The following is a 27,160-nucleotide window of genomic DNA, read 5'->3' as shown; positions in this document are numbered from 1 at the left end:
GTATTTAATAGTAAAAGCTTTTTCAGTGAAAAGTTGGTATGACATAAAACAGATTAGAATGAACAGGCAGGTAGCTAAAGAAAATAAAATTGATAGTCCCCATATTTGTGGCCAAGCAAAACAATTCCTTACATTCCACTCGATGGCATTTCTGTTTATCTATATAAGATGCACATAGCTAATGGCTTCAGAAATCTATCAGGTAGAGGAATTGGCTTAATAGTCATGGACTCCCAAGCACAAATTTAAAGCAGGAGAGCCTCCTCAAGTGTCACTCTTCCCAAATGCTCTTCCTTTTACCACCTATCCAAAACATCCATTTTATCATGTGTCACTTTGCTTCCTCTCAGCCCAGTTCCTGATAGCCAGTGGTGGATTATCCAATGGGCTGATGGGGCCTGAGCCCAGGAGCCCTGGCCAATTTGGGGGCTCCCATAAAAATGGGGGCCCTGCCCCCAGCACAAATCCGCTGTGGGGTGGTGGAAGCCTGGAGCCCTGGCAGAAGCACAAGCCGGGGGGGGGGAGGGGAAGGGGGAAGCCCCCGCATCCTGACTCCGGTCCCTGACAGACGTGCCGGGTGGGAGAAACCACCGCACCCTGACCCTAGGCTCCCACAGAAGCACAGGGTGATGGGGGAAGCTCCACACCCGGACCCCGGCTGCATCCCTGGGACTGGAGGAGCTCTTGCTCCCTCCTGCAGCCTCAGGGCTGGGGGAGCTCTCACTCCTTACTGTGGCCCCAGGGCTGCGGGGTGGGGACAGAGCTTCTCCAGTCTTGGGGCTGTAGTGGGGAGGGGGGGCAGAAAGGAACAAACGGGTTGCGGAGCCGCAGTGCGGGGTGGTGGAATGGGGTGAGACTGAGGGGGGAAGGGACAGAAAGGGGTGGGGCTGTGGGCGGGGCCACAGGCAGAAGCGGCAGGGTGGGGGCGGGACTGCAGGGGGAAGGCCTGGGGAAGGCCCCCACACTTTCTCTGGCCCAGGGCACCAGGAAACCTTAATCTGCCTCTGCTGATAACTCCACCTCATTCGCTTCCAGTGTCTATCCTTCCCACCCATGTGCTGCTCTCCAACTTGCACTTGCGATCAGCAATAAGAGGTTTATTTTACCATTCACTACATCCCTGTGTTGGCAGCAGCTGATCTAAGTGTGCTGCTCCAGTAGCCACTTCAGGTGTTGATGGCAGATTATTAATTTCAAATATGCTACCAGCCAGTTCCCTAGCATCAGGCATTTTTTGCAATGAGGGAAAAGATAAAGTAGTTTTCCCTACCATATGCTGGTCATCACTTCCCTCTCTTGTGCTTTGTTTTTTCCACAGGCCCATAACCTGTAAGCAGTAGCAGCTTCTGCAAGTTCTTGGAATTCAGGGCTCCCATGCATTGCTGAGGGATCTGGGTGGATTTACCACTATTCTTGAGGGAAACGTTAACTAAGTATTCCCCAACTCAAAAAAAAAAAGAAAAAATCCTTTTGCCTTTAGAATTTCTCCTGTCTTGGTGAGAGTGATGCAAGTTCATTCCCTCATGGCATCACATGATACGTACATAGAAGATAGTGTATAAAATATGCCCTGGCACTGCCACTTGCTGTTCGAATGTTATTGTGTCACCTGTCTGGTTGAGGTGTAATGGAAGTGAAGATAAGTTAGATGCTGAATTGGGAACTCCACCAAACGGATAAGGTACCTCTATGCTGCACACTCCTTTCAGTGGTGTGTAGAGTCTGAACACAGGTAGCACCCCTGGAATGGATGTAAGTATCAGTGTAGCCCATGAGGCATTGCTTAGGTGGTATATACCCTATGCGGCTCTCTGCATGTCCAAGCAGCACCTCCCCATCTACACTTCTATTTTTAGTAGTGTAATGTCCCACTGCAGGAGCCTTTCCCTGCAGCAGGGAAAGGTGCTGGTGGGAAGAGGCAGTGGGGAAAGGTTCTGCCAGCTCCCTGCTGCTGGAGTCTTCCCAAGCTGCACAGAAAGGTTCTGGCAGTGGAGGAAGGCTCCAAAAGTAGGATGCTGCTGAAATCTTTCTTTGCTCCCTCTCCACTGCTAGAGCCTTTCCCTGACACATGTAGCTACACACCACAGTGTGGACTCAGCCTGCTTTCCACTGCAGTGTGTAGCTGCATGTACTCTGCATGCTGCTGAAAGTGGTGTGTAGTGTAGACGTAGCCATACCTACGCATAGTGGGAATCCTGTTCTCTGGATCAATGAATGTAACTTTAATGGGTATTATATACATAGGCATCTAATGGAAAATAGACTCTATAATACTAACTACATTCTATTGTGCTTTGTTACGTATCTGTTGCTGTACGTTGTAATTAAATTATTGATATGATACAGAGGGCCAGATCCTCACCTGGTACAATATCTTTGACATTTCAATTTTTCTTAAAATAATTATTTTTGGTTTTTACTTCTTACTTTTAGAGCTGGCGAGAGCTGGATACTCGCATCACTGATGCAGCTAATGAAGCCAAAGACAATGTTAAGTATCTCTACACTCTGGAAAAATGCTGTGACCCCCTATACAACAGTGACCCTGTAAGTACAACTTTTGACTCCCTGAATGAAAAGATAAGATTCCATATAGCAACTGAACTGCAAGCAAATTTCCATTTCTTAGGTTTCACTGCCAGTTTGAAAGTCATGTAACATTACGTTGCATCCGAAGAATCCCTGCATCTAGTTCCAAGTTCTCAAAACAGGTTTATAGTATACTGTCATTGAAAAACAAATTACTTAGTAATGAGTGTTCCCTCTTCAGGGATACCAGGCCAGATCTAACAAATGCTCCGGTTTCTGTGACATCCAAGGACATGCAGTGCTGACTCTTTTTTTTACTAATTTCAATATAAATTTTGGGAGTTTAGAGCTGTGCTGAAGCTACGCAGAGACGGCTTATTTTTTCCTCATTATAACTTATCTGGTCAAAGACCATGGCCCAGATTTGTAAAGATATTGAGGCATTGCAGTGCTCAGCGTTGCAACACCTATCTGATTTAGACACTTAGGAGGCAAAATCCCAATTACTGTTAGTGGGATTTAGGCTTCTAAGTGCCTGAATGTGCCAAGAACAACTGAAGAAGAGCTGTGTGTAAGCTTGAACGATTGTCTCTCTCACCAACACAAGTTGGACCAATAAAAGATATTACCGCACCCACCTTATCTCTCTAATATCGTGGGACCAACACGGCTACAACAACACTGGATAGTTAAATCAGTGGAAGATTGTGTAGACAAGGCCCTAGTTATTTGCCCCTTCTAGATTCCATTTTGCATCTCTGTTGTCTGAGCCTGAATTGCAAGATTTTTCTCAAAATAATCAGACAAATTAATCACAGTAGTTGGGCTATCAGATAGGTCACCTAATGCAGTAAAGGGAATGCACAGTAGAAAAGAGACTGTCAAATTAGAAAGGTGACACTTTGTACCCTCTCTGCATATTTGTAAATCATACAAGATACAAGGCAGTGGTGAATTTCACTGAGAAACGAATGGTGTTTCCTTTTAGGTGTCCATGGTAGATGCTATTCCAGGTCTCATAAATGCAATAAAAATGATTCACAGCATCTCACGTTACTACAATACCTCTGAGAAGATAACCTCACTGTTTGTGAAGGTAGGTGCATACAACATACTCTCTTTGTGTCAATATCACTTTCTGTACAAAACAGTTAGCTGACTTTTAATTAAAAGATCCCATGGGGAGACTAACACAAAGGAATCTTGGAAATTTAGTGAGACCACCTTTGTCTCAACGTGTAGAATTCTTGACTCTCCTTTGAATGTAGACTACATTAAAATGCTGATCAAAAGAATCTAGAGTGAAGTCTTTTAAATGATGCAAGTAACCATGACAAGTGTTTAAAAACCTACTGAGTCCTTGGGGAGAATCCTTAAAAGACAACCTGGGCTAAACTTACTGTGGCCATAAGCAGGTGTGATTGCATTGATTTCTACAGAGTTATAGCTGCTTATGCCAATTGTGAATTTTGCACTCTGTATACAAACAGTTTTACTAACTTAGCTCATTTCTTAACTATCACTCTTCATTCCTGCATGAAAATAGGAGTTCAATTTAAGAATACCTCTAATTTATTCCCTCCTAGTGCAGTCATCTGGGACATAACTAGTTATACTTGACTCACAAGGTGCAAAAGCGCTTTGTCACCTCAACCTCGTTTGGCACATTTAAAGTTCTAGACTATCCCATCTCTTGTGCAGTGATTTGATCAGCAACATTTTGGTTGGGGAATAGAATTGAGATTGGCCATTGGAGGTGAAACCATTTGTCTATACACCTGGCTGGAAGCTTTGGCACTTCATGTGCAGTCGGCCAGTAGCGAGTAAATGGGGGACATAAAATGAAATGAAAACAAAGCATGTTAAATCTGACCTATTCATAAGACTAGAAATTAATTTTATCCTTAGGTAACAAATCAGATGATAACAGCATGTAAAGCTTACATAACTAACAACAAGACTGCCACCATCTGGGACCAGCCTCAGGAGATAGTTATGGAGAAGCTGCAAGCAGCTATTAGACTTAAACAGGTAACCTTAAAGCTCAGTGTGTGATAAATGAAAGTGCAAAGAATGTGTGGCCTCAGGACTGGATTTTCTCCTGGGACTGAAGGAGTGGGAGAGTGCCTCAGTGTTCTATTGCTAGAGTCTTCTGCCCTGTGTTCTGCAGGCAAAATACATCCACTGGATGATGTTGGTCCACTTAGCCTTCATAGTCTACTTGCGAGATCTCCACCCCACTCCCTTGTCTGACTGCTGGTGTAGAAGGACAGGTGGGGACATGTTCTCCCATGCAGTCTGGGGACTGACTGACTCCTTTCATTCTTGGTGCATAAAGACTGTCTGCTTCTTAATCAAGTATGCAAAAGTGGCCAAGGCGTCTTGGGTCCTCTTCTCTACATCCCTTTCCTTGCACCTATTCTAGCCCTGAAGTTGCATGTAGTGAGTTCATGCTCTGGCAGTATTTTCCTTTGTCATCATATTCTGAGTCCTGGTTACAGAGCCTCTTTTAAAGTCTCTCTCCAAATGCACTAACTACTTTAGAGTCATTCAATACTAAATACTTTTCTTCAGAAAGAATCCTATATTGAAGTTTACATAGATTCTTACAGATGTTTCCAACTGCCTTAGTCTTGTTGGTATTTGTGGTGTGTTCTCTGTCTTTGTCTAACATTGACTGACATTAAAGAATTCATTGCATACAGAAAAGTGAAAGACAGTTCTCTAGTAAAACAGTGGGCCAAACTATGATCTCACTTTCCCCGGGAAAAATCTGGTGTAACTCCATTTCCTTAATTGAAGTTCAGTTAAGGATTTAACCTGGGATAATTATAATTAGAATCTGGTGGCATATCTTCAATGGATAAAATTTGCAATCCTAAAGTTGCACTACAAATTCCATACCTAGTTACCTAAATATAAGCTTTCATTTGGGTGCTTAAATATGAGGTTAGCTCTAGGCACCCAGGCCGGTGCATGTTGGTCAGTATAACTAGAAAGAATAATGAAAGCAGGAAGGAAACATTCCTCAACACCTAATTAGCTCCAGAAGAGATTATGGGTAAACTTTTGAAATACCTAAGTGACGTTTGAAAATGGAATTTGGGCTCCTAAATCACGTAGGCATTTAAAATCTTAGAGTAAAAATTTCAACATAGACATTTTTAACACTGCAATATTTGGGATTTTTCTTGCCCTCTGAGTTTCTCCAGAAAGATGGTAGTCATGGCAAGGAGGTGGTGGGGATTGTTAGAGTGAATACATGGCAACGTAGAAACTTGGAGGAGCTGTTGAACTTAACCAGAGCGCACACTGGAGATTTGCATACTGCCTATAGGCTAAGGTGGGGATTTTTCAAAAAAGCCTATTGGAATTTGGCAACCAACTCCTTCGAGCCCCTTTGCAAAAAATCCAAACCTTAATATCTAAATTAAATATTTTTCATTTACATATTGAAGATGCTTTTAGGGATTAATCTTAAAAAAAGAGAGTTGAGTTACATACACTTAAGTCTAGGTCTGTACTTGGGTTAAAGATGGAATATTGCATATTGAGAAGCACTGGCTTGGAACTGAAGTCTGATTCATGAATGTAGGGATAGATTATGAATCTCTTATTGTCAGGGGCAAGCAAGCAAGCAATCTGGGCCAGGATTTTCAAAAGTGACTAGTGATTCTGGGTGCTGAACTTAAAACACTGTAAAGGGGGTAGATTTTCAAGAAGTTCTCAGCATCCAAGCTTAGAAAATGGTTTAAAGTGTTACAGGTTCAACACCCAGAATTACTAAGCACTTATGAAAATCCTGGCTCTTCAGTAGTCCTTCAGACGAGAGTAATTGTATGCAAGTTAAATGGGGCTACCTGTGAGAGAAACTATGTACCGGTGTTATTAAATTGTTCATAGTTTGACCCTTGACAGAACATTTTTTTTAACTTGATTATAGTAAGGTTTGGTGCAGTCCATACAAGCCACAATAAGTATTTTTGTTGCAACAGAGCTGCACTCTAACTTATGCAGTGCTTTACTGTAGGAAATGATTTGGGAAAACTGAAGACACTGTTACTCAGCAGAACTATTTGGTTTGTACTCAGTCATATCTGCCCTTAATGATAAACCTTGTTCTAACTACTGTCCAACTAAGGGAAAGTGAATTGGGTTCTTTTTTTACATGTTAATTAAATTCCCACTTTTGAGTTCACTTGTATAGTGCCATTGAAGGCAATAGGGTTGTTTTGATGTAGCTAAGAATGTGATAAGCAAACTGAATATGCAAATATGAAGACATAATGAATGTGGAATCCCATGATGCCATTTCTCAACCTAATTTTTCAGAGAAGAACTGCACTAAAGACTTGGTGTAGTGTAGACAGGTGATTACTTGATCAAATTTACCCCCCACCCCAAGTTGATTAGAGATGGTGACTGTCTAGATAATTCTATTCTAGATTATGAAAATGAAATGTTTATGATGTCTGTCATGTTTATTCAATTTTGTTGTTTCCAAGGAGTATCAAAATTGTTTTCACAAGACAAAAGAAAAACTAGAACAAAATCCAGCTGAAAGACAGTTTGATTTTAGTGAGATGTATATCTTTGGAAAATTTGAAACATTTCATCGACGTCTAGTTAAAATTATACATGTCTTCAGTACCATTACAACCTACTTAGTTCTGGAAGAATCAAAGATTGAAGGATTGGAAGTTATGGCAACAAAATATCAGGTACACACCAAGCAAATCTTGCCCTCTCACACCATTAGGCAGAGTTGGAATTAAAACAACATGATGACAGACTACGGAGAAATTTTAAAAATAGGCTGTACTAATCTTACTGGGTACTAGTCCGTTATCAGAGATGTATATTGTTGAATCTACTTGAATGCACAAGACTTTTATAGTCAATATAATTGCTGTTAAATAAGCATTTTCCATCAAAGGTTTAGAGGGAGGGATAAATGTGCAAAGAAGGAGGGAGTATAAGCAAGAAAGGTTGGGGTGAAATAGGCAAAATATGCAAAACATGGATAAATGCAAGAGGTTAGGGCAGAGATACATGGATTCCTCATTATTCCTTTCACAGTCAAGTGCACAATGTCATGATTCTATCAGTATAAAAATAAAATTCATGGTATTTGAACATTGTGATGGGAGGTCACCTATTTAGGTTGTCTGGTGCTGATGTTTCACTGCTACAGCTGTGCCTTAAGATGAGTTGCCAGTAAAGAATTGTCTTGATAATGATATTAGGGTAAAACTCCATGGACACACTCAAGAGCCATTGCACCACTGAAGCCCTGTGTTAAGAGCTTTATGCAGCCCTCTGTTCAGGGGGAGAAAATTTATGCTTCATTCTGAAATAATACATATCATGCTGTTGATGGTAAAAATCAAAGGCCAATTAAAAAAAGGCCTGAAGGTCATTATGAGGCCATGCTGCTATTGAATGGTAGTAGCCTTATTTAAATTACTGAACTATGTGGCAGTGTCATAGGTATCCACTGTCTTGTGGTTGGCTGAAACACTTGACAAGTAAAGGGTTCTGGAGTTCATTTACCAGTTGAATAGAACAGTATGAACACATGTAATCTTCTGTCATTTAGTTGCTATCTTAGGTTTACTTTGTTCATGGAAGAAATTATTATAACAAGGGTAAAAAAAATCAGTAGGTTTAGATTAAAATGTCTTCACAATGGTGAATCCATCTATGCCAATGAAAAATATGGGTCTGGACTTAAATGATAAGTGGAGCATGACAAGCAGCTAGCATGCTGAACTGTGGCTGATCAGCAGGAGTAAACCCAACTTTTAACAGTATTATTGGCTACTGGTGTCGGGGAGCCAACCAATCTGTGCTTCCATTTGTGCAAACTGCAGCAATGCTGGAACAGAGGGCAAGTAACAAATGCTAGGGCTGTTCCTGCAGTGGAATGTGATTCTGAATATTCCTCTTTTCCTCACAGAATACATCAATTAAAGGAGAATACTATTAATAGTGTGTTTTCGTTAGAAATTTAACGTGAACTTTTGTTTGCTTTGTCTGATATACTACTACTTTGCACCAGAGTGTATTATATGGAAGTGTTGCACACTTGTATGTGAAAAAAATTATTTATGGGTAACAAATATGTTTAAATGAGAAAATCACTAGGGTTTGAATTTTCTATCAGTTTCTACAGTAAAACTTACAATAGATGGGAGTGTTTTAAAGTGCAACTGCTGTGGACTGTGTTGTAATTTTTTCCTTATCTATCACTCAGATTGTTTTGTTTATGCATTTGAAAAATGGAGATTTTAATATCTGTAGTAGAAAACACAGAACACAACCTTGTAAACCCAACAGATGTAAGTAACTGAACATGACAGGTTGCTTGATAAGGCAACTGTATTCTGATATTTTGTTTTCTTTCAAAAATTGTTTAGAGCATTGTTGCCACCATGAAGAAAAAGGAGTACAACTTCTTAGATCAACGAAAGACTGATTTTGACCAGGACTATGAAGAGTTTTGCAAACAAACCAGTGACCTTCATGTAGGTTGCATAATTAAGCGCTTGGTGATTATTATTTTTTTGGCTAGGCTTACTACTGTTAATTGATTGCAATGCCAAAAGGGGGAAAAGTGTCCATTTGAGACAATATCAACGTGTGTATGCATGCTCTGATTTAATGGCTGGAGCACTTGGAGTGCTTTTGCTCATGGATCAAAAATACAAATTTCCATTTAGAATGAATCATAAATCTAATACCACTCCAATATCACACAGCACCTTAGTGGATTAATACTTCCTATCCATCCTGAGATTGATACAGCATTTGGGAGTGCTTACCTCTTGAGACTGTTTAAAGGGGCTACACGTTGCATTTAACTGTCTCCTAGTAAAACCAGCCTGGTGCATAAAGGCCAGCACACGCATAGTATTCCAGTGCAGGGAATAATAGAGGATGTTCACTTTTATAGAACTTAAGCACCCATTTCTCCCAAGGGAGAAGTTTCTACCCTAATCCCCAAATGCAGACTCTTAGGGGGCAAACTGTAAACACTAACCACTGGAGCCATGTAAAGCTGATGGGAGAACTAGGTTGCTATACTAAGCCAATATCCGTGTAAGAGCTTGATTTGGCTGCCTTGGAGAAGGAAAGCATTCCCTCAGATTATAGTTGTTGACGTGGTTGAACAGCTGAGAATACAAGAGCTTCTGTGTTCTCTGTAGCTACAGAGAGAACTGGAGAGGTAGATTGCTTTTCTGCTATTTTCTTTTCACACAACATCCAAAGTAGGATAACTGCAGCTGTTATCAAGTAAGTAGTTTGTGTTCATGTACAGTATATGATAAACACACTGACAAATAGTACTTTGTATATTTAATATGTGCACTCCATAGAGCTCTCCTCAGTATAACCGTTTTCCTTCTCCAGAATCAGTTAAAGACCTTTATGGACATCACCTTTGAAAGGATTCCAACCACTGAAAGAGCTCTTAGTATGCTGAAGAAATTCGAAAGGTAAAGGGATATTTATAAATATATCTAGTATGCCCTAGAGCAGCATAGCAGTTTTCTGCACATTAGGTCAAATATAACCTCTTTTGACAAAGAAAAAAATGAAGAAATTGGCTATAAAATGCTTTTGTTCTTGTTGGACATACATTGATACTCGAGTAATCATTTTAAGTATGTCTTTTCACCAATTCTGATAAAAAGAAAGACTCTACTTAGATTGCTTTAAAAGAAAAGCTGAACACTTCTGACAGTCTGCATAAGTAGAATTTATTTCTGGGCAGTTGCATGGCCACCACATTTGTGAGATCACCTGATCTTACTGACCTTAGATGACAGTGTAAACTTTATGTAAGGATAATGGTTCTTGAATAATTTCTTAAGCTTTTTAGGGTCAAGCATATTTAACTTCTACATTGATTATAGATAGACACTGGAAAGAAAAATCACTCAATTTTTGTTGTTCTGTATCTCTAATGCAGTATCCAAAGTCTATTTATTTTTATCTGTCTTTACGATTGAAATATAGCACAGGAACTGACTCTCTGCATGTGGGCTGAAGGTTCTCTTTTGGATATTGAAATCTATTTGTCGTCATTGAGCATGCTGCATCTTGACATACAATGTCGCATTGCCATGGTTTGCTGTGGTATCAATAGCTGAAGATGGGCTAGCAGTACTGCTTTCAATCATTAAAATGGCAGAATGAAGGGCAAGCTCAGTCTGTACTGTCACAATTCTTCTGCCCTATTCTGTATAACTGAGTTCCTGTATTTCATGCCATTGGTGGGTTCAGGGTTGTGTTACTACTTGTTGAAAACCATGTGAGGTTACACTCGAAGTTAGCACTAGTGAGATTCCCTTTATATGGGTGATAGAGGGATATTTCTAGGCTTATTTAGAAACACTTTCTGTTACACTGTCTAAACCTGGCCTAGTTTCTGGTTGTAGGGATGTATTTTGGAAGGTGTTGCTGAATGTCAGGCTGAGAATGCATTTGTTCTCCACAGAGCATACAAAAGTGTGTAAAAATGATTGTACATTCAAACTCAAAACTAGAAGAGCCCCCTAATCACTGAAGTCTTGTGGCAAATTTTCCAATGATCATCCTTGTTTTTTTTTTTTTTCAAATTAGAAACCCCCAATCTTGGCATTGATGAAAAATACCAGAAAATCCTTCAGAACTATGGTCATGACATTGAGATGGTCTCTAAGCTGTACACTAAGCAGAAAAATGACCCTCCTTTGGCTCGTAACCTGCCACCAATAGCTGGTAAGATCTTGTGGGCACGCCAACTCTTCCACAGGATCCAGGAACCAATGGACCTCTTCCAACAGCATCCCACTGTTCTGCAGACAGGAGAAGCCAAGCGCATAGTTCGCAACTACAACAAAGTGGCAAAAGTCCTCTTGGAGTTTGAGGTTATTTATCACAGGGGATGGCTTCAGCAGGTAAAATGTTTCACTTGCTGCTGTGACTGTGAAAGTTGAATTGTTTTTAGTATTTTTGCTGCTGTATTAATGCCTAGGGACCCACGGTGTTAGATGCTGTATAAACATGGGATAAGTGGATTGCCATGGTATAAGAAGTCCCTAACTAGCAGAGTACTGGTATAGCTAGCTACTATACCTTCTCCTGCAGCTCCCAGCACGGGGGTAAAAATTGGGTGGGAGCGGGAATGACCAGAGTGTTACTGTGCTTTGGCTATTTTCCACTGGCAGATGGCCTCTTGGAGGTCATGGCCAACAGCTCAACTTTAGAGCACTTTCTATGCTGCTTTAAAGTGTCATGGGATGGGGCCGGCATAGAACTTAAACCATAATCAAGGCTCTGTAACAGGCTCCTTTGCAGGCCCTCATACTCTGCTGTGTCCCACAGATTGTTTTCTGAAGAGAATCTGGCCAACTTTCCTGTTGAAGTGCCTAGCTCAAAATGAAACGTGTCCCTAGTTCAGGCAGCATACTATGCACTACAGGCAAATTCTATCCTTACTGTTCATAGCAGCATTAGGGGGCTGGCAGATCATACTTGTTTGAAGCCACAGAGGGTGGATGGATATGGACTAGACTGCCATCTCAGTGCTTGAGAACAAGGCTAAGCTCCTTCTTTGCTGCTGTAGGAGCACTCGTGACGATAAAAGCTTCCTACATGCTCTCTTCTTAGTACACCCACTTGACAAGGTATGATTTTCCTTTATAGAAATAGGGATTTGATGGACCCTTAGAAATAGTCACTGCTCTTCAGTGACTGCTGAATGACTTATTATGTTACCATCAGCTTGAAACTCATGTGGCCTGGCTGACATGTTGCAAAGCTTTAGAGATACTGGAGGGACTTGTCTTTACCATTACATCCTACCATGAGAGCTCTAGAGTTGATTTCTGTACCTGGTCTCCAGATGGCCTGTCCAGTAGTTATTGGGAACATAACAGAAACACTCCTCCTCTGTGCTGCTAGCAACTCCTTGCATAGACCACATTGGCTATTCCAAAGGTTAGTCACCAACTAGATCTTTTCTGTCTCTAAGGGTACGTCTACACTTACCGGAGGGTCCGGCGGCAGGCAATCGATGTTCTGGGATTGATTTATCGCGTCTGGTTTAGACGCGATAAATCGATCCCGGATCGATCCCGGAAGTGCTCGCCGTCGACGCCGGTACTCCAGCTCGGCGAGAGGAGTACGCGGCATCGACGGGGGAGCCTTCCTGCAGCGTCTGGACCCGCGGTAAGTTCGGACTAAGGTACTTCGAATTCAGCTACGTTATTAACGTAGCTGAATTTGCGTACCTTAGTCCGAAGTGGGGGCTTAGTGGGGACCTGGCCTAATTTTTGCTAAAAGAGTGTTATCTTGTCCATCTCCCTCTTTCTACAGTAAGATAGTTACCACCATGATCTCTTGTAGTGTTGTGTCAGTCTAGTTCTGTTCAACATATATTGGTGATGAAAGAGTTTGGACATTAAAAGTAAGCTTGCAGCAATACTGGGCTTGTGTGCTTATGTTAGTACAGGAGGGGAAGAGGCGTAAGGGATACTTCATGGAGAAGTGTTTTAAAAAATTGAGTGAAAAACATAATACATGCATGAGGAAAAGGATTGCACCACCCCAGCTATGGTGGAGGGGATAATGAATCTCTTAACAGAAATGTGGGAACTCCAGAATTTCTTTGTGGGAAAGTTGTGCTGCCTTATTTGCACAATGAATGTTATGGAACAGTAACATCTTGAGTAATGTACAGTCATATTAGCTGAATTATTATTAATGAACTTGCAAGATGTGAAATGACTTGACAGCTTCCTGAGATCATGAATTATTGCAGATGTGTTCAATGTGTCATTGCATTGAATTTCTGACACTGTTTGAGCAGCCTCTATAAGTGTGTTTTGGCTCTTGAAATATGGTGAAAAGATCTCCTACATATCTGATTGGAAAGTAAAATACTGTGCCCAACATGGGATAAATCACATGGCAGAGTATTGCTTAGGCAGCCATTATCTACAACTTTTGAACTGATGATGATCAAGGGGGAGATAATAATGAGGAATGGACATATAACAGCATAGTTATGGCTGAGACATAGCAGCAGCAGGTAGTTCAGGTTGGGATTATTTCCCAATACAAGGCAAGAAGCTGTGTTCCACTTACCCCCAAATAACTAAAAATACAGATTTGTCATTTTTTCAAATTTTATTAAATTTGTAAGCATCTAGAGCAGGGGTCGGTAACTTTTCAAAGAAGAAGAGCCATTTTTTTGTTTTTGTCTTTGACCAAAATATTTTGAGAGCCGCATCACATGCAAAGCTACTTGTAGAGTTAGAATTTATCAACTAATAATAATTGAACATATTAAAGTTATTACTACTCACCAATACTTTTAATGTGACTTCTGCCATTTGAATTTGAATATAAACAGGAGCAGGCTCTGGGCTGGGGCAGGGGATTGGGGTGCAGGAGGAGGTGTGGGGTCAGGGAGGGAGTTTGGGTGCAGGAGGGGGTTCTGACCTGGGGAAGGGGGTTGGGGTACGGGATGGGGTGCGAGGTGCAGGCTCTGGCAAGGAGGCACTTACCACAGATAAGGTCCCAGAAGCGGCTGGCTGCTGGTACGTCTCTGCGAGCCACTGGCAGGGGAGGGGAGGTGGCTCTGCGCGCTGCCCCCACTCCCAGCACCGTCCTCAAAGCTCCCATTGGCTGGAAACCGGCTAATGGGAGCTGCGGGGGCGCTGCTTATGGGCGCGGGCAGTGCACGGAGACCCGCTGCTCCACTCCCCCAAGGGGCGCACAGAGACATACCAGCAGCCAGCCGCTTCTGGGACGTGGGGCCAGAGCTTCTGGCGTGGGGCCAGAGCCCTTCTGTGCCGCCTGACGGGAGCCACCTGTGGTAAGCACCTCCTGGCCAGAGCCTGCACCTCGCACCCCCTCAAAAAATGGCTGCCTGCAAGGGGGCAGCCAAAGAGCCACATGCAGAGCTGGACCCCTGACCTAGAGGATAATAGTGTTATAAGTAATAGCCAGCATGGATTTGTCAAGAACAAATCATGCCAAACCAACCTAATTTCCTTTTTTGATGCAGTTACTAGTGAATAGGGGCAAGCAGAAGATATGATATAGCTTGATTTCAGTAAGGCTTTTGACACTGTTATATGTGACATTCTCATAGACTAGGCAAATGTGGCCTAGATGAAATTATTATAATGTAGGTTTGCAACTTGTTGAAAAATTATTCAAAAAAAAGTTGAGTGATTTGCTGCCAGACTGGGAGGACGAATCTAGTGGGGTCCTGCAAGGGTCTGCCCAGAGTCCAGTACTATTCAGTCATTTCAATAGTGACTTGGATAATGAAATGGAGAGTATTTTTTATAAAACCTGTGGATGACAGCAAGCTGGGAGATGTTGCAATCACTCTGGAGAACAGGATTAAACTTCCAAAGGACCATGACAAACTGGAAAAATTATCTGAAATCAACAATAAGGGTAGTTAAGCATTGGAAAAGCCTTCGAAGAGGGGTTGTGGAATCTCTATCACTGGAGGTTTTTAGGAACAGTTTAGACAAACACCTGTCAGGGATGGTCTAGGAATACTTGATCTTGCATCAGTGCAGGGGGCTGGACGATGTGATCTCTCAGAGTCCTTTTCAGCCCTACATTTCTATGGCCTTGGGAGGCTCTCCATTCTGTTTGTGACACTACTTCCTTCATAGCTCCAATCTGTGTTGCTGCATTAATTTTCATGTTCGTTGCCTGCCTGATTAATTTAGGTGGAATAAAGGTTCCCAAAGAGCTAAAGGTGTTAACATAACCCAGTTACAGTTGAATGTTAAACAGTTTTAAACAAGGTTTGGAGTTTGGTATATAGAGACCTTAGCCTGCTTAGTACCATAGCAAACACACCATTAAAAGCTTTTAAACCTCTTATTGAAGATACAGAAAAGAAGCGCTGGTGGGGTGGGGGTGGGGGTGGGGTGAAGGGGATGGGAGAAGGGCTTATTAAAGTATTAAGTAAGACTTTTATTTTAACTGCACTTTTTGTTTCCATTTTTTAGCTGGAGAATTTTTAGAAGGAAAACCCCCTTGTCTGACAGTTTTTTAGATTGTATTAAAGCTGGTAATAGCTGTCCTTTTTGGTGAAAAGAGAAGTTAGTTGAGCTGGGTGGGAGCTGTTATTGTGGCTGCTAAACTTGGATTCCATTTCCTAAAAAGACAAACACGCACAAAAGAGAAGAGAAAAGAATAGCCAAGCTAGAAAATGCAGCTCTGTCTTTTTCTTGTTGACTAGTACTTGTAAACTTACTGAGAAAACACAGGCACAGCATATTGTTTTGTTAGCAGGCTGTTTAGGTGGGCACTGTTTTTAGGTGTGCAGGCTCACAGCAGTGTTGCAAAATATATAGCTTTGGCCAGCTAAGTCCGACTCTTATTAAACAGAAAGCAAAAGGAGAGAGATGGGAAAGAAAAGAAATAAAGAAGGAAAGGATGGGAGGAGATAAAGGCCTGGTCTACACTAACCCCCCAAGTCGAACTAAGGTACGCAACTTCAGCTACGTGAATAACGTAGCTGAAGTCGACATACCTTAGTTCGAACTTACCGCGGTTCAGACGCGGTCCACACGCGGCAGGCAGGCTCCCCGTCGACTCCGCGGTACTCCTCTCGCCGAGCTGGAGTACCGCAGTCGACGGCGAGCACTTCCTGGTTCGACTTATCGTGTCCAGACCAGACGCGATAAGTCGAACCCAGAACTTCGATCCCCAGCCGCCGAACTAGCGGCTGGGTGTAGACCAGCCCAAAGTCTCAGAACCCAGATGGTGCTCGGGATTCAGCTGGAGCTAGAAGAGGTGGCAATGTCATCTGGGCTCCCTCCCCCCCTATTTTTTTGCCCAGGTTGGTCAGGACACTTCTTTGTATCAGGATGATGAACGCTGGGGTCCCAGGAGACAGTGGGGGTGGCAGCCATGATAGTGAAGCTAGCTCCAGAAGCCAATTTTTCCCCCAAAGTTTTTTTTTTAAATGACCATAAAAAGGAGAGATAGGTAGAATAGCCCATTTCCTTGCTGTTTTGTTACTAATTAGTCCTAATTTCTGACACACCAGTTTTTGTTTATACATTTTTGGTCCTTAACTTTTTTTGTTCACCAGGCATGATTTTAACAGTCCTTGAGAGGTATTAGTGAAGCCCTTCTTGTTTAAATTAATTTAATTTTTTGGGGTTTCTTTACCTTTTTTGAAACAATTTTATATAATAGGTCATTGTGACAATTCATGCATCATTACCCACTTTTTACACTTGAGCTCACAATTAAGGTAAACTTGTAGGCCCAATTATTACAACAGGCCCAAAATTCAGAAGAAAATCTAGGTAGTTACTTAGCTTGGCAGGAAGGCAGTTTTTCACTCTAATCTACATGGAGGTGATATTAAGCTTAGATTCAGACTGTATCAGATTTGAGAATTAATTTGTTTCCACTAGCACTTTTGTAATTCAGACTCTATGTGTATATTTGAATCCAAATACAGAGCATAGTATTGACTTGATTGTGATTATTCGGCAAGACTGTTTCTTGTTTCCTGCAGATTGAAGTAACGAAAACAGGGCTTCAGGCATCCCTGTTGGTGAAGGCTCCAGAGACAGGAGAATTATTTGTGAATTTTGACCCTCAGATATTGACTTTAATTCGGGAAACAGAGTGCATGGCTCACATGCACCTTGAAATCCCGCCTTTCGCCATTGCTCTACAGCAAAAGCAAGACTCATACAAGAAGAATTTCAATCAACTGCAGGTAGGTTTATTTTATTCGTTTAGATCTGCATAGAGCTATTGAAAGCTCCAATAATTTCATGAAAGATAAAAATACTATCTTATTTAAAGATTGAAAATGAACAAATTCAGACTACTATGCACCAGGAAAGTGATTAAGGTGGGGAAAGGACTTGACAGTTCACCTCCATCTTTTTCATGCAATTTTTTAGGTGCTACTATGACTTTGTTCTTAAACATAACCTCTAGGAGGCATGGCAGTGTGGAAGGAAGGCACTGAGGTCTAGAAGTTTGGAGGGGTGGAAGCTCTTCCTAAGTAATATAACCTTATTGCTGTATGAGTTCAGGCAAAACAGTTGACATTTCTCAAACACAACTGTGGTTCAGCTTTGAGCACAATCTGGGTAGGGGACAGCAATGAGGCATGCCGACCCAGCAGTTGCCCCTAAAAGTATTGTGCCTTGGATAGGCACAAAGACTCCAGTAACGAGGCAGTGCAGCTGCTGCACCAGCATTACACTTGGTGTACTTTTTGGGCCTGCTGTGCTAGAAGATGTAGAGAGAAGATGGAGTTTTGGTTTCTCCCCTTGTCTCTTAATTTCCTTTTGGGAAGTTAGCTGCCATCAGCAGTGATACAAGCCAGCAGCAATCATTAGGCTCAAAAGAATGTGACCAAGGATGGAAGATGGCTGGTATGGAAATCTCATGATTTTACTGCAAGCTCTTGGGTCAGGGATTCTCATTTTCTCTGGGTATGTCTACAGTGCAATAAAAGACCCATGCCATGACTGCAGCTGGCCTGGCTCACAGGGCTGAGAGGAGGGAGGGTCTCAGAGCCCAGGCTCCAGCCCGAGCCCCAATGTTTACACTGCTATTTTTAGTCCTGCAGCCCGAGTCTGAGCTCTGAGACTCAATGCCATGGGTTTTTTATTGAAGTGTAGACATACCCTTTTTGTATAGCACCTAGTCCTAACTGGAGTCTTTGTGTGCTACTGCAATACGAATATATAATATAAGCTTTTTGAACTCATCTCCTTCAGCTCACCCCCCTCTTGTTGCTCCTTTTCTTCATATGTGTAAGGGAATAATTATTTTCTCATACGGGCACTGTAATGATTGCTTGATGCTTTTGCAGTACTTTTGAAGCTGTCAAATGTTTCATACTATGACAAATTTCAAAAATATATTCTGAAACTTTATGGTTGGGTTGTGAGAGCCAGTTGTCACTAGGGCGTGAGTAAGGGGTTTCAGTAAAAAGTTTGTACCTAGACTGTTTTTATCTCCATCATTCTTCTAGAGACCCATTGGTCTGGCTCAGAGCAGAGAGGGTCAAAGCTGACTTTTAGCTACTGTTAATAGACTGGGTTTCAGGAGAGGAAGCAAGTCCTGGGGAAAACTTCATTGGCTTAATATGCTGATTTCAAAGAATGATGCGGAGGTGCTCTGGTCCACTTCAAGAAAGAGCCCTGTGACTCTGCTGAGATGCCCGTATAATAAAATAGAGGAAAGGAGGCCTGTTTCTGACCATTCTTGTTTCACCATGCTGGGAAACAGGAGAAGTCAGTGTTCTGGGTAATGCAGGAGCCCCTTTCTTGGAAATAGAGCTTGAGCGGGGTCATGTTTGCATGGCTGAGAAGGCACTCTTGGCGAGTAAAACCTATGGAGAGTTCAGGAAGAGGCCTATAGATTGGTTCGTACTCAAAACTTTTGGATTTCAAGAAACTCAAACAGATTAGGTCACTTATCAATTTAAACAACTGGTTTGGACTTATTACAAACCAGGGTGATTATAGAATGCCATTTCTAATTTTGTCCTCCTTTATATATACATTTCAGTGGTGGGCAGTGGCATCTTGTCATGCTGTTGTGTGTGGTAAGATCACACAGTAGTGAAGCAAGTATATTTCAAACTAAATGTTTGTAGCCTCTGGATATCTTTATATCAGATTTCCAGGTATATTCATAGATTTGTTAAAAACATATTCTGCTAACTCCTTTTAAACTTAAAACTGCATCACCAGTTATCAGAATATCTTCATATGATGTCTTTTGACTGGGCTGTTAAAAGATGGCCTTTCTTTAAAAAATTAGGCTTTGGGTCTCAAAAATATTCAAAATTCTGACTACTAATTTACTTGTATTATCATTTAGGTCCCATGAAAAGGTATTGCAGAAAAAAGACTTTAGCACCAATATCAGATCCATATGTAGACTTGACCCCCTGATCCACCAAAACTAAACCTACTTCTTACAGTTTACCAACCTTTTTAGCATTTAATGTCCAAACTACTTAATACAGCAAACACTGATTTTTCAAAAAGGCTCCAGAGATAATCCTGGCAATTACAGCTTGTTAAGCCTAACTTCAGTATCAGGCAAGTTGGTTGAAACTATAGTAAAGGACAGAATTATCAGATACTGCTATTTTTAGTCCTGCAGCCCGATGAACACAATATGTTGGGGGAAGAGTCAACATGGCTTTTGTAAAGGGAAATCATGCCTCACCTATCTATTAGGATTCCTTTAGAGTGTCAACAAGCATGTGCACAGGGTGATGCAGTGCATATAGTGTACTTGGACTTTCAGATAGCCTTTGACAAGGTCCCTCATCAAAGGCTCTTAAGCAAAGTAAGGAGTCATGGGATAAGAGAGAGGGTCCTCTCAGGGATCAGTAACTGGATAAAAGATGGGAAACAAAGGTAGGAATAAATGGTAAGTTTTCACAATGGAGAGCGGTAAATAATGCGGCCTCCCAGGATCTGCCCTGGGACCTGTGCTGTTCAACACGTTCATAAATGATCTGGAAAAGGGAATGAAGAGTGAGGAGGCAAAATTTGCAGCTGACACAAAATTATTCAAAATAATTAAGTCCAAAGCTGACAGCGAATAGTTACAAAGGGATCTCACCAGGGCTGGCTCCAGGCACCAGCCTGGCAAGCAGGTGCTTGGGGCAGCCACTCCGGAGGGGGGGCGGCACGTCCAGCTATTCAGCGGCAATTCGGCGGACGGCCCCTCACTCCTGCTCGGAGCGAAGGACCTCCCGCCGAATTGCCGCCGCAGATTGCGCTTTTTGTTTTTTTTTTTTTTGGCTGCTTGGGGCGGCCCAAACCCTGGAGCCGGCCCTGGATCTCACAAAACTGTGTGACTGGGAACAAAATGACAGATGAAATTCATTGTTGATAAGTGCAAAGTAATGAGCATTGGAAAACATAATCTCCACTATATATACAAAATGATGGGTTTAAATCAGCTGTTACCACTCAAGAAAGAGATCTTGGAGTTGTTGTGGCTAGTTCTTTGAAGACATCTGCTCAATGTGCAGCAGCAGTCAAAAACAGTAACAGAATGTTAGGCACCATTAGGCAAGGGATAGATAATAAGAAAGAAAATATAATGCCACGATCTAAATCCATGATACACCCACACCGTGAATACTGCTTGCTGTTCTGGTCACCCCATCTGTTGCAGTGTATGCACATCCCGTCCCCCTTTGGGGTGGATCGTGGGTGTGGTGGCACTGCAGTTACAGTCTACCAGACTGTCCTGGGATTCAAGATACTTTGGCTCAATGGCCAGAGTGAAAGTGCCTATGCTGGTGTTCAGGGCTGCATGGCCTAGTGGCCCAAAACAAAGTGGTGGCCCTCGAGTGCCGGGCTGCGTGGCCTAGTGGCCAGGGTCAGGGATTGCCCCCCGGAGGAGGTGACACCTGGGGTAGGAGAACCCGGGCCCTCCCTGCTTCACTGGGTCCCTGCCCAGGGTCCTGCCAGTGGCAAGTGTGTCCACCACCCAGTCAGCAAGGATCCTACTGCAACACACTGACTCTGCTTTAAGGAGGTTACAACTCACTCGCTCCCCCTCCCTGGGACACTTCTTACCCTGTTTCCTGAAGTCGTGGACTGTTTGACGTTGGTGTCTTTGGGCTCTTTGGTGCAGGTAATTCCCTAAGACTCTGACTGCAGCTGGTTAGCTGTAGGCAACAGGTCTCCGGTCTGGTTCTCGGGATCTCCGGGCTCCTGGAGGCAAGGGCTGTAGAGGCTCCTGGGGTGGAGCCTCCACCAAGCATCCTTCCTCTTTGGCAGTCATCCCAGACTGAGCTGAGCTGTTCTCCTTTATACTAGCACAGCAGTTGGAGCATGCCCAGCACGATCTGAGGGTGGGATTAACCTTTTCTTGCTAGTGTGGGGTATGCACACCCTGTCACACCATCTCAAAAAAGATGTATTAGAATTGGAAAAAGTACAGAGAAGGGCAACAAAATGATTAGGGATATGGAACAACTTCCATATGAGGAGAGATTAAAAAGACTGGGACCGGTCAGCTTAGCAAAGAGATGACTGATGAGAGGATATGATACAGGTATATAAAATCATGAATAGTGTGGAGAAAGTGAATAAGGAAGTGTTATTAACCCCTTAGCATAACACAAGAACTAGGGGTCACCCAAGGAAATTAATAGGCAGCAGATTTAAAGGAAGGAAGTACTTCTTCACACAATGCTCAGTCAACCCGTGGAACTCATTGTCAGGAAATGTAGTGAAAGGCAAAAGTATAACTGGGATAAAAAAAGAATTAGATAAGTTCATGAAGGATAGGTCCATCAATGGCTATTAGCCCAGATGGTCAGAGATGCAACCCCGTGCTCTGGGTGTCCATAAACTTCTGGCTGCCAGAAGCTGGGACTGGATCACATGTCAAAATTGCTCTGTTCTATTGATTCCCTCTGAAACATCTGGCACTGACCACTGCTGGAAGACAGGATACTCGGTTAGATGGACCATTGGTCTGACTCAGGATATCCATTGGTATGGTCATGTTAAACTGTTCCTCTGCGTTAGAATGCTGCACCCATCCTCACTTGGCTGCAGCATCTCGGCCTGAGACCAAAAACTGAAAAAAGCAACCTTAAATTTTGGATGCCCAGCTTGAGTCATCTGAGACCTAATATTTCACAGGTGTGGATCCACTTGGCACTACAATTGCTTTAGGTTAGTTTGCAGATACTCACTCACCTGTGGAAAAATTAGGCTTTAGGAGAGTTAAGGTGGGTACCCAAAGCTAAAGGGTGCCTTTTAGAACTTGTCCCTATGTGGTGTACTAGGCTCTGAGAACTGGACTTATATCCTGTCATTGTACTAAGTGGCACTGTTGGAAGTGCTGTCTACTAGATTAAATATAAGAGGCCCTGATCAATATGTTCAAGATAACATTTTGTTTTCAGCAAGGATGTTAATTTGGTTATCCTAGCCGAATTCTAATTCTGATTAGACAGTGACACTGAGGTCCCCTCAAAGTTTCATTTAAGTTAGTTCTTCTCTTCCCATTGCTCCAATTATGTTGTGCAGTGGTGGCAGTGCATTTCAGTGATCAAGTGTTTGTGGTATTTTTTGTAGGAGACTTTAGGATTCTTAAGGATTAGTAGGGTCATTAAAAATACAGAGTTAAAGCCAATGTGAAAAGAATCAAGTGTTTCATTGTTTCCAAAATACTTTTTTATAAAATGGAAAATCATGAAAAGTCAGGTTTTTATTAAGAGTGGAACTTTGTTTTTAATGTAACTAGATGCAAATATCAGCATAGCAAAAGGTTTGCATTGTGCTTGTTAATTAGTGTTATTACCCTCCATTTATTTCAGGTGATGCTGGCAGAATATAAGAGAATTAAATCAAAAATACAAACACCCATTGATCAACTAATGGCTCCTCACTTAGCTAATGTAGATGATGCTATTCAGCCTGGTTTAACTTCACTAAACTGGACCTCCTTGAACACTGAGAAATACATAAATAATATTTTTGACAAACTAGGTAAGCATGCTTGTAGCGAATCAGCATTCTTCCACTAAACTCTGAGTTGTTTGCTTCAATCCAGATATACAGTCCAATGTTGAGTGCAACATTCATTTTTATTATACAAATTATACTGTTGCATAAATTAAAACACCAAAATTCTCACCCGTAATGTACTGTAATGTTTATTCACCCCATGGGAGCCAAATTCTGAGCTGCCTTAAATTCAGTTCAATCTCACTGACTTCCCTGGGATCTCAGTGGGGCTGTATGGGGTACACACCAATTTTACTGCCATGTGTACATGCCTGCAGCATGCCAATACTTGAAGAAAATAAGAGGGAAAGGGGCAAACTCTATCAAACTTCACAACTGTGATATTCTCCTCCACTTCCCCAGCAGCTCCCACATATCAATCTCTACCTTGTCTGGGCTTCTCTGCACCTTTATGTAAAGGTCCTCTTATGTTGTCACTGAACAACTTCTTAGCTTACTGAATTAGCATTTTTTTCTAAAACTCTTGTAAATCCACTAATACATAAGCTGCCATCCAGGGCTCCAGTGCCTTTTGAATTTTTAGCATGTGCTGTCATACTGGTACAAGCAAAAATAAACTCCACAGGCCTCACAAAACTAAAAAAACAACAACTGAAAAGAGAATACAAATAACATTGTATGGCATGCACCTTCGTCTGCAACAGCCTGGGAGAAGAGATGGGTTTTGTAGCCTGTCCCAAAGGTCAACAGATCTGGCTTACTTCAGATCCATTTAGTGCCAAAGATACCTACATCCCACCCAAAAGTTCCTTCATCTCTAATAACTAAGATTACTTATATCAGGAAAAAATACAGGAAATGGCACTTAACATGACTCACAAAGTGAATCCTGCAACATTAAGTTACCTATCTATAAATGACCTGGGTCCCTGATTGTGGGTGTTTGTCACATATTGTACTCCACCGTTAATTCATGTCAGATCCAGGTATGCTGAGTTTGAGCAGTCACTTAAACTCTCTCAACTGAAACATCTAGAAGGAAAAAAAAAACGGTGCGGATAATGCTTGCAAGCTTCTTTTGAAGTTAAAAAATGTTATTTAAGTGCAGGGTGGTATACCTTGTCAAAATGTTTTAATATTAGTTTGGATATATGGAAGGTCAGTAAATTAATCTGTATAAAGGAAAAAACTTTGTTGCTTGTTGCCGCTCATAAGTGGCAAATTTCTTAATTGCAAATTCTGAGTTTTTGAGTACTAGCTAGTGTTATTATATGATGAAACTGGGGCCAGATTTTGCTGCACATTGTCTGTTGCACACATGCTAAAATGGTAGTTCTTAGAAAAACTTTATTTCATGAATTCATAAACCTTACTCCTTAAGTCATAACACTTAAAATGAAAGAAAATTTGATGTAATCTAATGTGATCAGTCCAAATATATCAGCATGTTGAGGACAAAAGCATGAGAAAGGAATTAGGTGGGGCTTTATACCAACTACCATCTCCTCCCTTTGAACCTCTTTTGGATTTTTTTTTTTTTTGCATGATCTTTTGTTTGGAAAGCTGAGCTGGAGCTGCTGCTTGATCGAGTGAATGATCTGATAGAATTTCGTATTGATGCTGTTCTACAAGAAATGAGCAGTGTGCCGCTTTGTGACCTGCCAGAAGATGAACCACTTACCTGTGAGGAATTTCTCCAAATGACTAAGGTTATGAGACTTACTCTTCTAAAAATATGTTGAGTTACTCTACATTGAAGTATGTGCTTGCTGAGTGAGTATGACATGCTTTTCATTAGACATGAACACTGCGCTAATGATTTAAATTACTGAAGTAATTTGATAATGAGAATGACTAAAAATGTCCCAGTTCTCTGAGAGTGACATGTTTAAAATGCACAAATGTAGGAAATGCACAAATGTTTCAGTTATGAGATGGCTTGTTGAGCTTCCAGTGTCAGACAGGCTATGGTAGTTACTCCTTGTCCTGTTTTATACCAATGAACTTAATTTGAAGAGCTTCCATTCACCCTTTTTCCTCTCACTGTCTTAGAGGTCTGACACTTGTCATGACATGGTTTCTGTGAAGCAAGAAGGGCTGGAGGTGCCTGTGAACATGCTTTGGCTGACTGGAGGGCTCAGCTCTCAACTGCCCTGGAGAGTAGTACTATGGAGATGGTTGGGAATTTGCAGGTTTTTTTTATCCCCATGGCCTCTTGAGCTGATCTGGATAGAGGGGGCCAGTGCACAGGCAAACCCTATCCCTGAGACATTGCAAAAGAGTAGGTCCTTGGAAAGACTTCATTCCCCACAGAAGGGTATGAGTTAACCCAATCATATTCAAGTTTTTAGTTTTCACATGTAATAGGCAAGTGAAAACAAGTATTGCTGGTTAAATCACAGTGAATTCTGGAATGAGGTGTTAGAATTACTTACAGAATTTAAAATTGCGAACAAAGAACAAATTAATTTTTAACTGACATTCCATGGGCTTTCAGTTCCAGGGTTTCTCTTAAAACAACTAACCAAATTATTTAACCGTCCTCATTGAGCTAGTTCTTATATCCATAAGTAGTCGCAGTGATGTCATGTGACTACTCACGTAAGTGTTAGCATGGTCAGATTTCCATGATTCTTAAAGCAGTAAGATACAGCAAGCAGGGTATTTCTAGGCAATTGTGTAATATAATTTCAGTGAAAGACCCTCTGAGAAGTAATCATACCTGAATGCTCTCCCTTCAGTGTAGTTAGGATGTAACCTATTGGTGGCGGGAGGGTAGTTTAAAGCCCCCAATGCATGCAGTGGTCAGTGATACAAAGGTAATGGGCATCCATAATCTGTAAACTTGAAATATTTTGGATACAACTATAATTTGGATTTAGATAGCTAGCAGTAAGTAGGAAAACAGATAAGAAAATGTCTAGGGCTGGATAAAGAATTGGAGTGCTGCTGTGGTAACCCTAAATATGGGGATTCTAGTAGGTACATTGATGCAAATAGACCTGTAGTAGTGAAAACAGTCCTGAATGAATAAATTCTAAACAGGAGCAAGTGGCAAAGTAAGGACTTGTCTAAACTGAAAAGTTGAACCACTTAACTATACCAGCATAATGAGTGATCCAACTCTGTGTTGTGGATGCAGTTGAACTGGGATAAAGGTGCATTACACTGTTCTAGTTTATTCCCATAAGGGAAAGAAAATAAGCTTTGCCTTTATACTGGAATAACTGCATCCCCCTAGGGGTTGTGCTGGCATAATTTACTGGGTTTAAAAAAAAAATCACAACCTTAATTTAATAGTTGCACTGGAACAAAAATGTGCAGACCAAGCCTAAGTCACAATTGGAAGTGATCTTGATTATTGGAAACATAGTATATTACATGTATTAGAATATTAAAATGTGCTAAAGGAAAATCTTTCCAGTTATTGATTATATTGAACTAGAATACCTGTTTGTGTGAAACTTCTCAGTGGAATATGAGGTGAAGCCATCAGCCTCCAGTGCACCCAAGAAAGGAGACCATCAGCCTTACTGTGTAGCGGGGAGTGTCTTAATACAGTTATAACACATGTAGCAAAAATAAAAGTTTTAGAGCTGACCTCTTAAAGATGGATTTTGATTTTTGACACTCTACTGACAATGGGGAGACGTGTTATAGGTGCAATCAATTGCAGATACCTGTAGCAGAGAAGACTAACCTTCTTGAAAGATATCTTGATCCTTTAGACATCAGGTTAGTGATTAGACAATCAGAATGGAAAGACATCTCATCGAAAATTATTGAAGCCCTCTATCTCATGTGCTGCTTCAGTGCTTCTGCAATGCTGCACCCACTATTGATCACAGGTCCAAAATCAGAGGCTGAATTGAAATGTTCTGAAATAGTTCCACTATGTAAAATAACATGATTTCTATTAAAAGTCAAAACTTTTTGTCAATCAGTTAAACTTGTAAACAGTTTTTTCAGTTTCTCAATTTTAAATTTTGGAGCTCTTCCTCGCTTTTTTCCCATGGGAAATTAATAGAAGCGAAAAGGTGGGAACTTCCCCATATTTTTCAATTTAAAATTAAACTTTCTGTTTTGAACACTTTTGACCAGCCCTA

The 27,160-nt window shown here is 41.5% G+C and overlaps 1 protein-coding gene across 1 annotated transcript in view; it reads left to right on the top strand.

The window, feature by feature from the left end:
* Positions 1–27,160, top strand: part of DNAH5 (dynein axonemal heavy chain 5) — a 215,721-nt gene that overhangs the window by 10,543 nt on the left and 178,018 nt on the right. The window contains exons 6-15 of the mRNA XM_026659120.1: positions 2,434–2,547; positions 3,518–3,625; positions 4,438–4,560; positions 7,035–7,250; positions 8,949–9,056; positions 9,943–10,028; positions 11,153–11,474; positions 17,087–17,293; positions 22,904–23,075; positions 24,618–24,763. Of these exons, the coding sequence (XP_026514905.1) occupies positions 2,434–2,547; positions 3,518–3,625; positions 4,438–4,560; positions 7,035–7,250; positions 8,949–9,056; positions 9,943–10,028; positions 11,153–11,474; positions 17,087–17,293; positions 22,904–23,075; positions 24,618–24,763 (1,602 nt within the window). The remainder of the gene's footprint in view (positions 1–2,433; positions 2,548–3,517; positions 3,626–4,437; positions 4,561–7,034; positions 7,251–8,948; positions 9,057–9,942; positions 10,029–11,152; positions 11,475–17,086; positions 17,294–22,903; positions 23,076–24,617; positions 24,764–27,160) is intronic.

Source organism: Terrapene carolina, unplaced genomic scaffold (assembly GCF_002925995.2).
Source record: "Terrapene carolina triunguis isolate 2854851 unplaced genomic scaffold, T_m_triunguis-2.0 Scaffold580, whole genome shotgun sequence".
Taxonomy (NCBI): Eukaryota; Metazoa; Chordata; order Testudines; family Emydidae; genus Terrapene; species Terrapene triunguis.
This window is presented reverse-complemented; position numbering and strand designations above follow the sequence as displayed.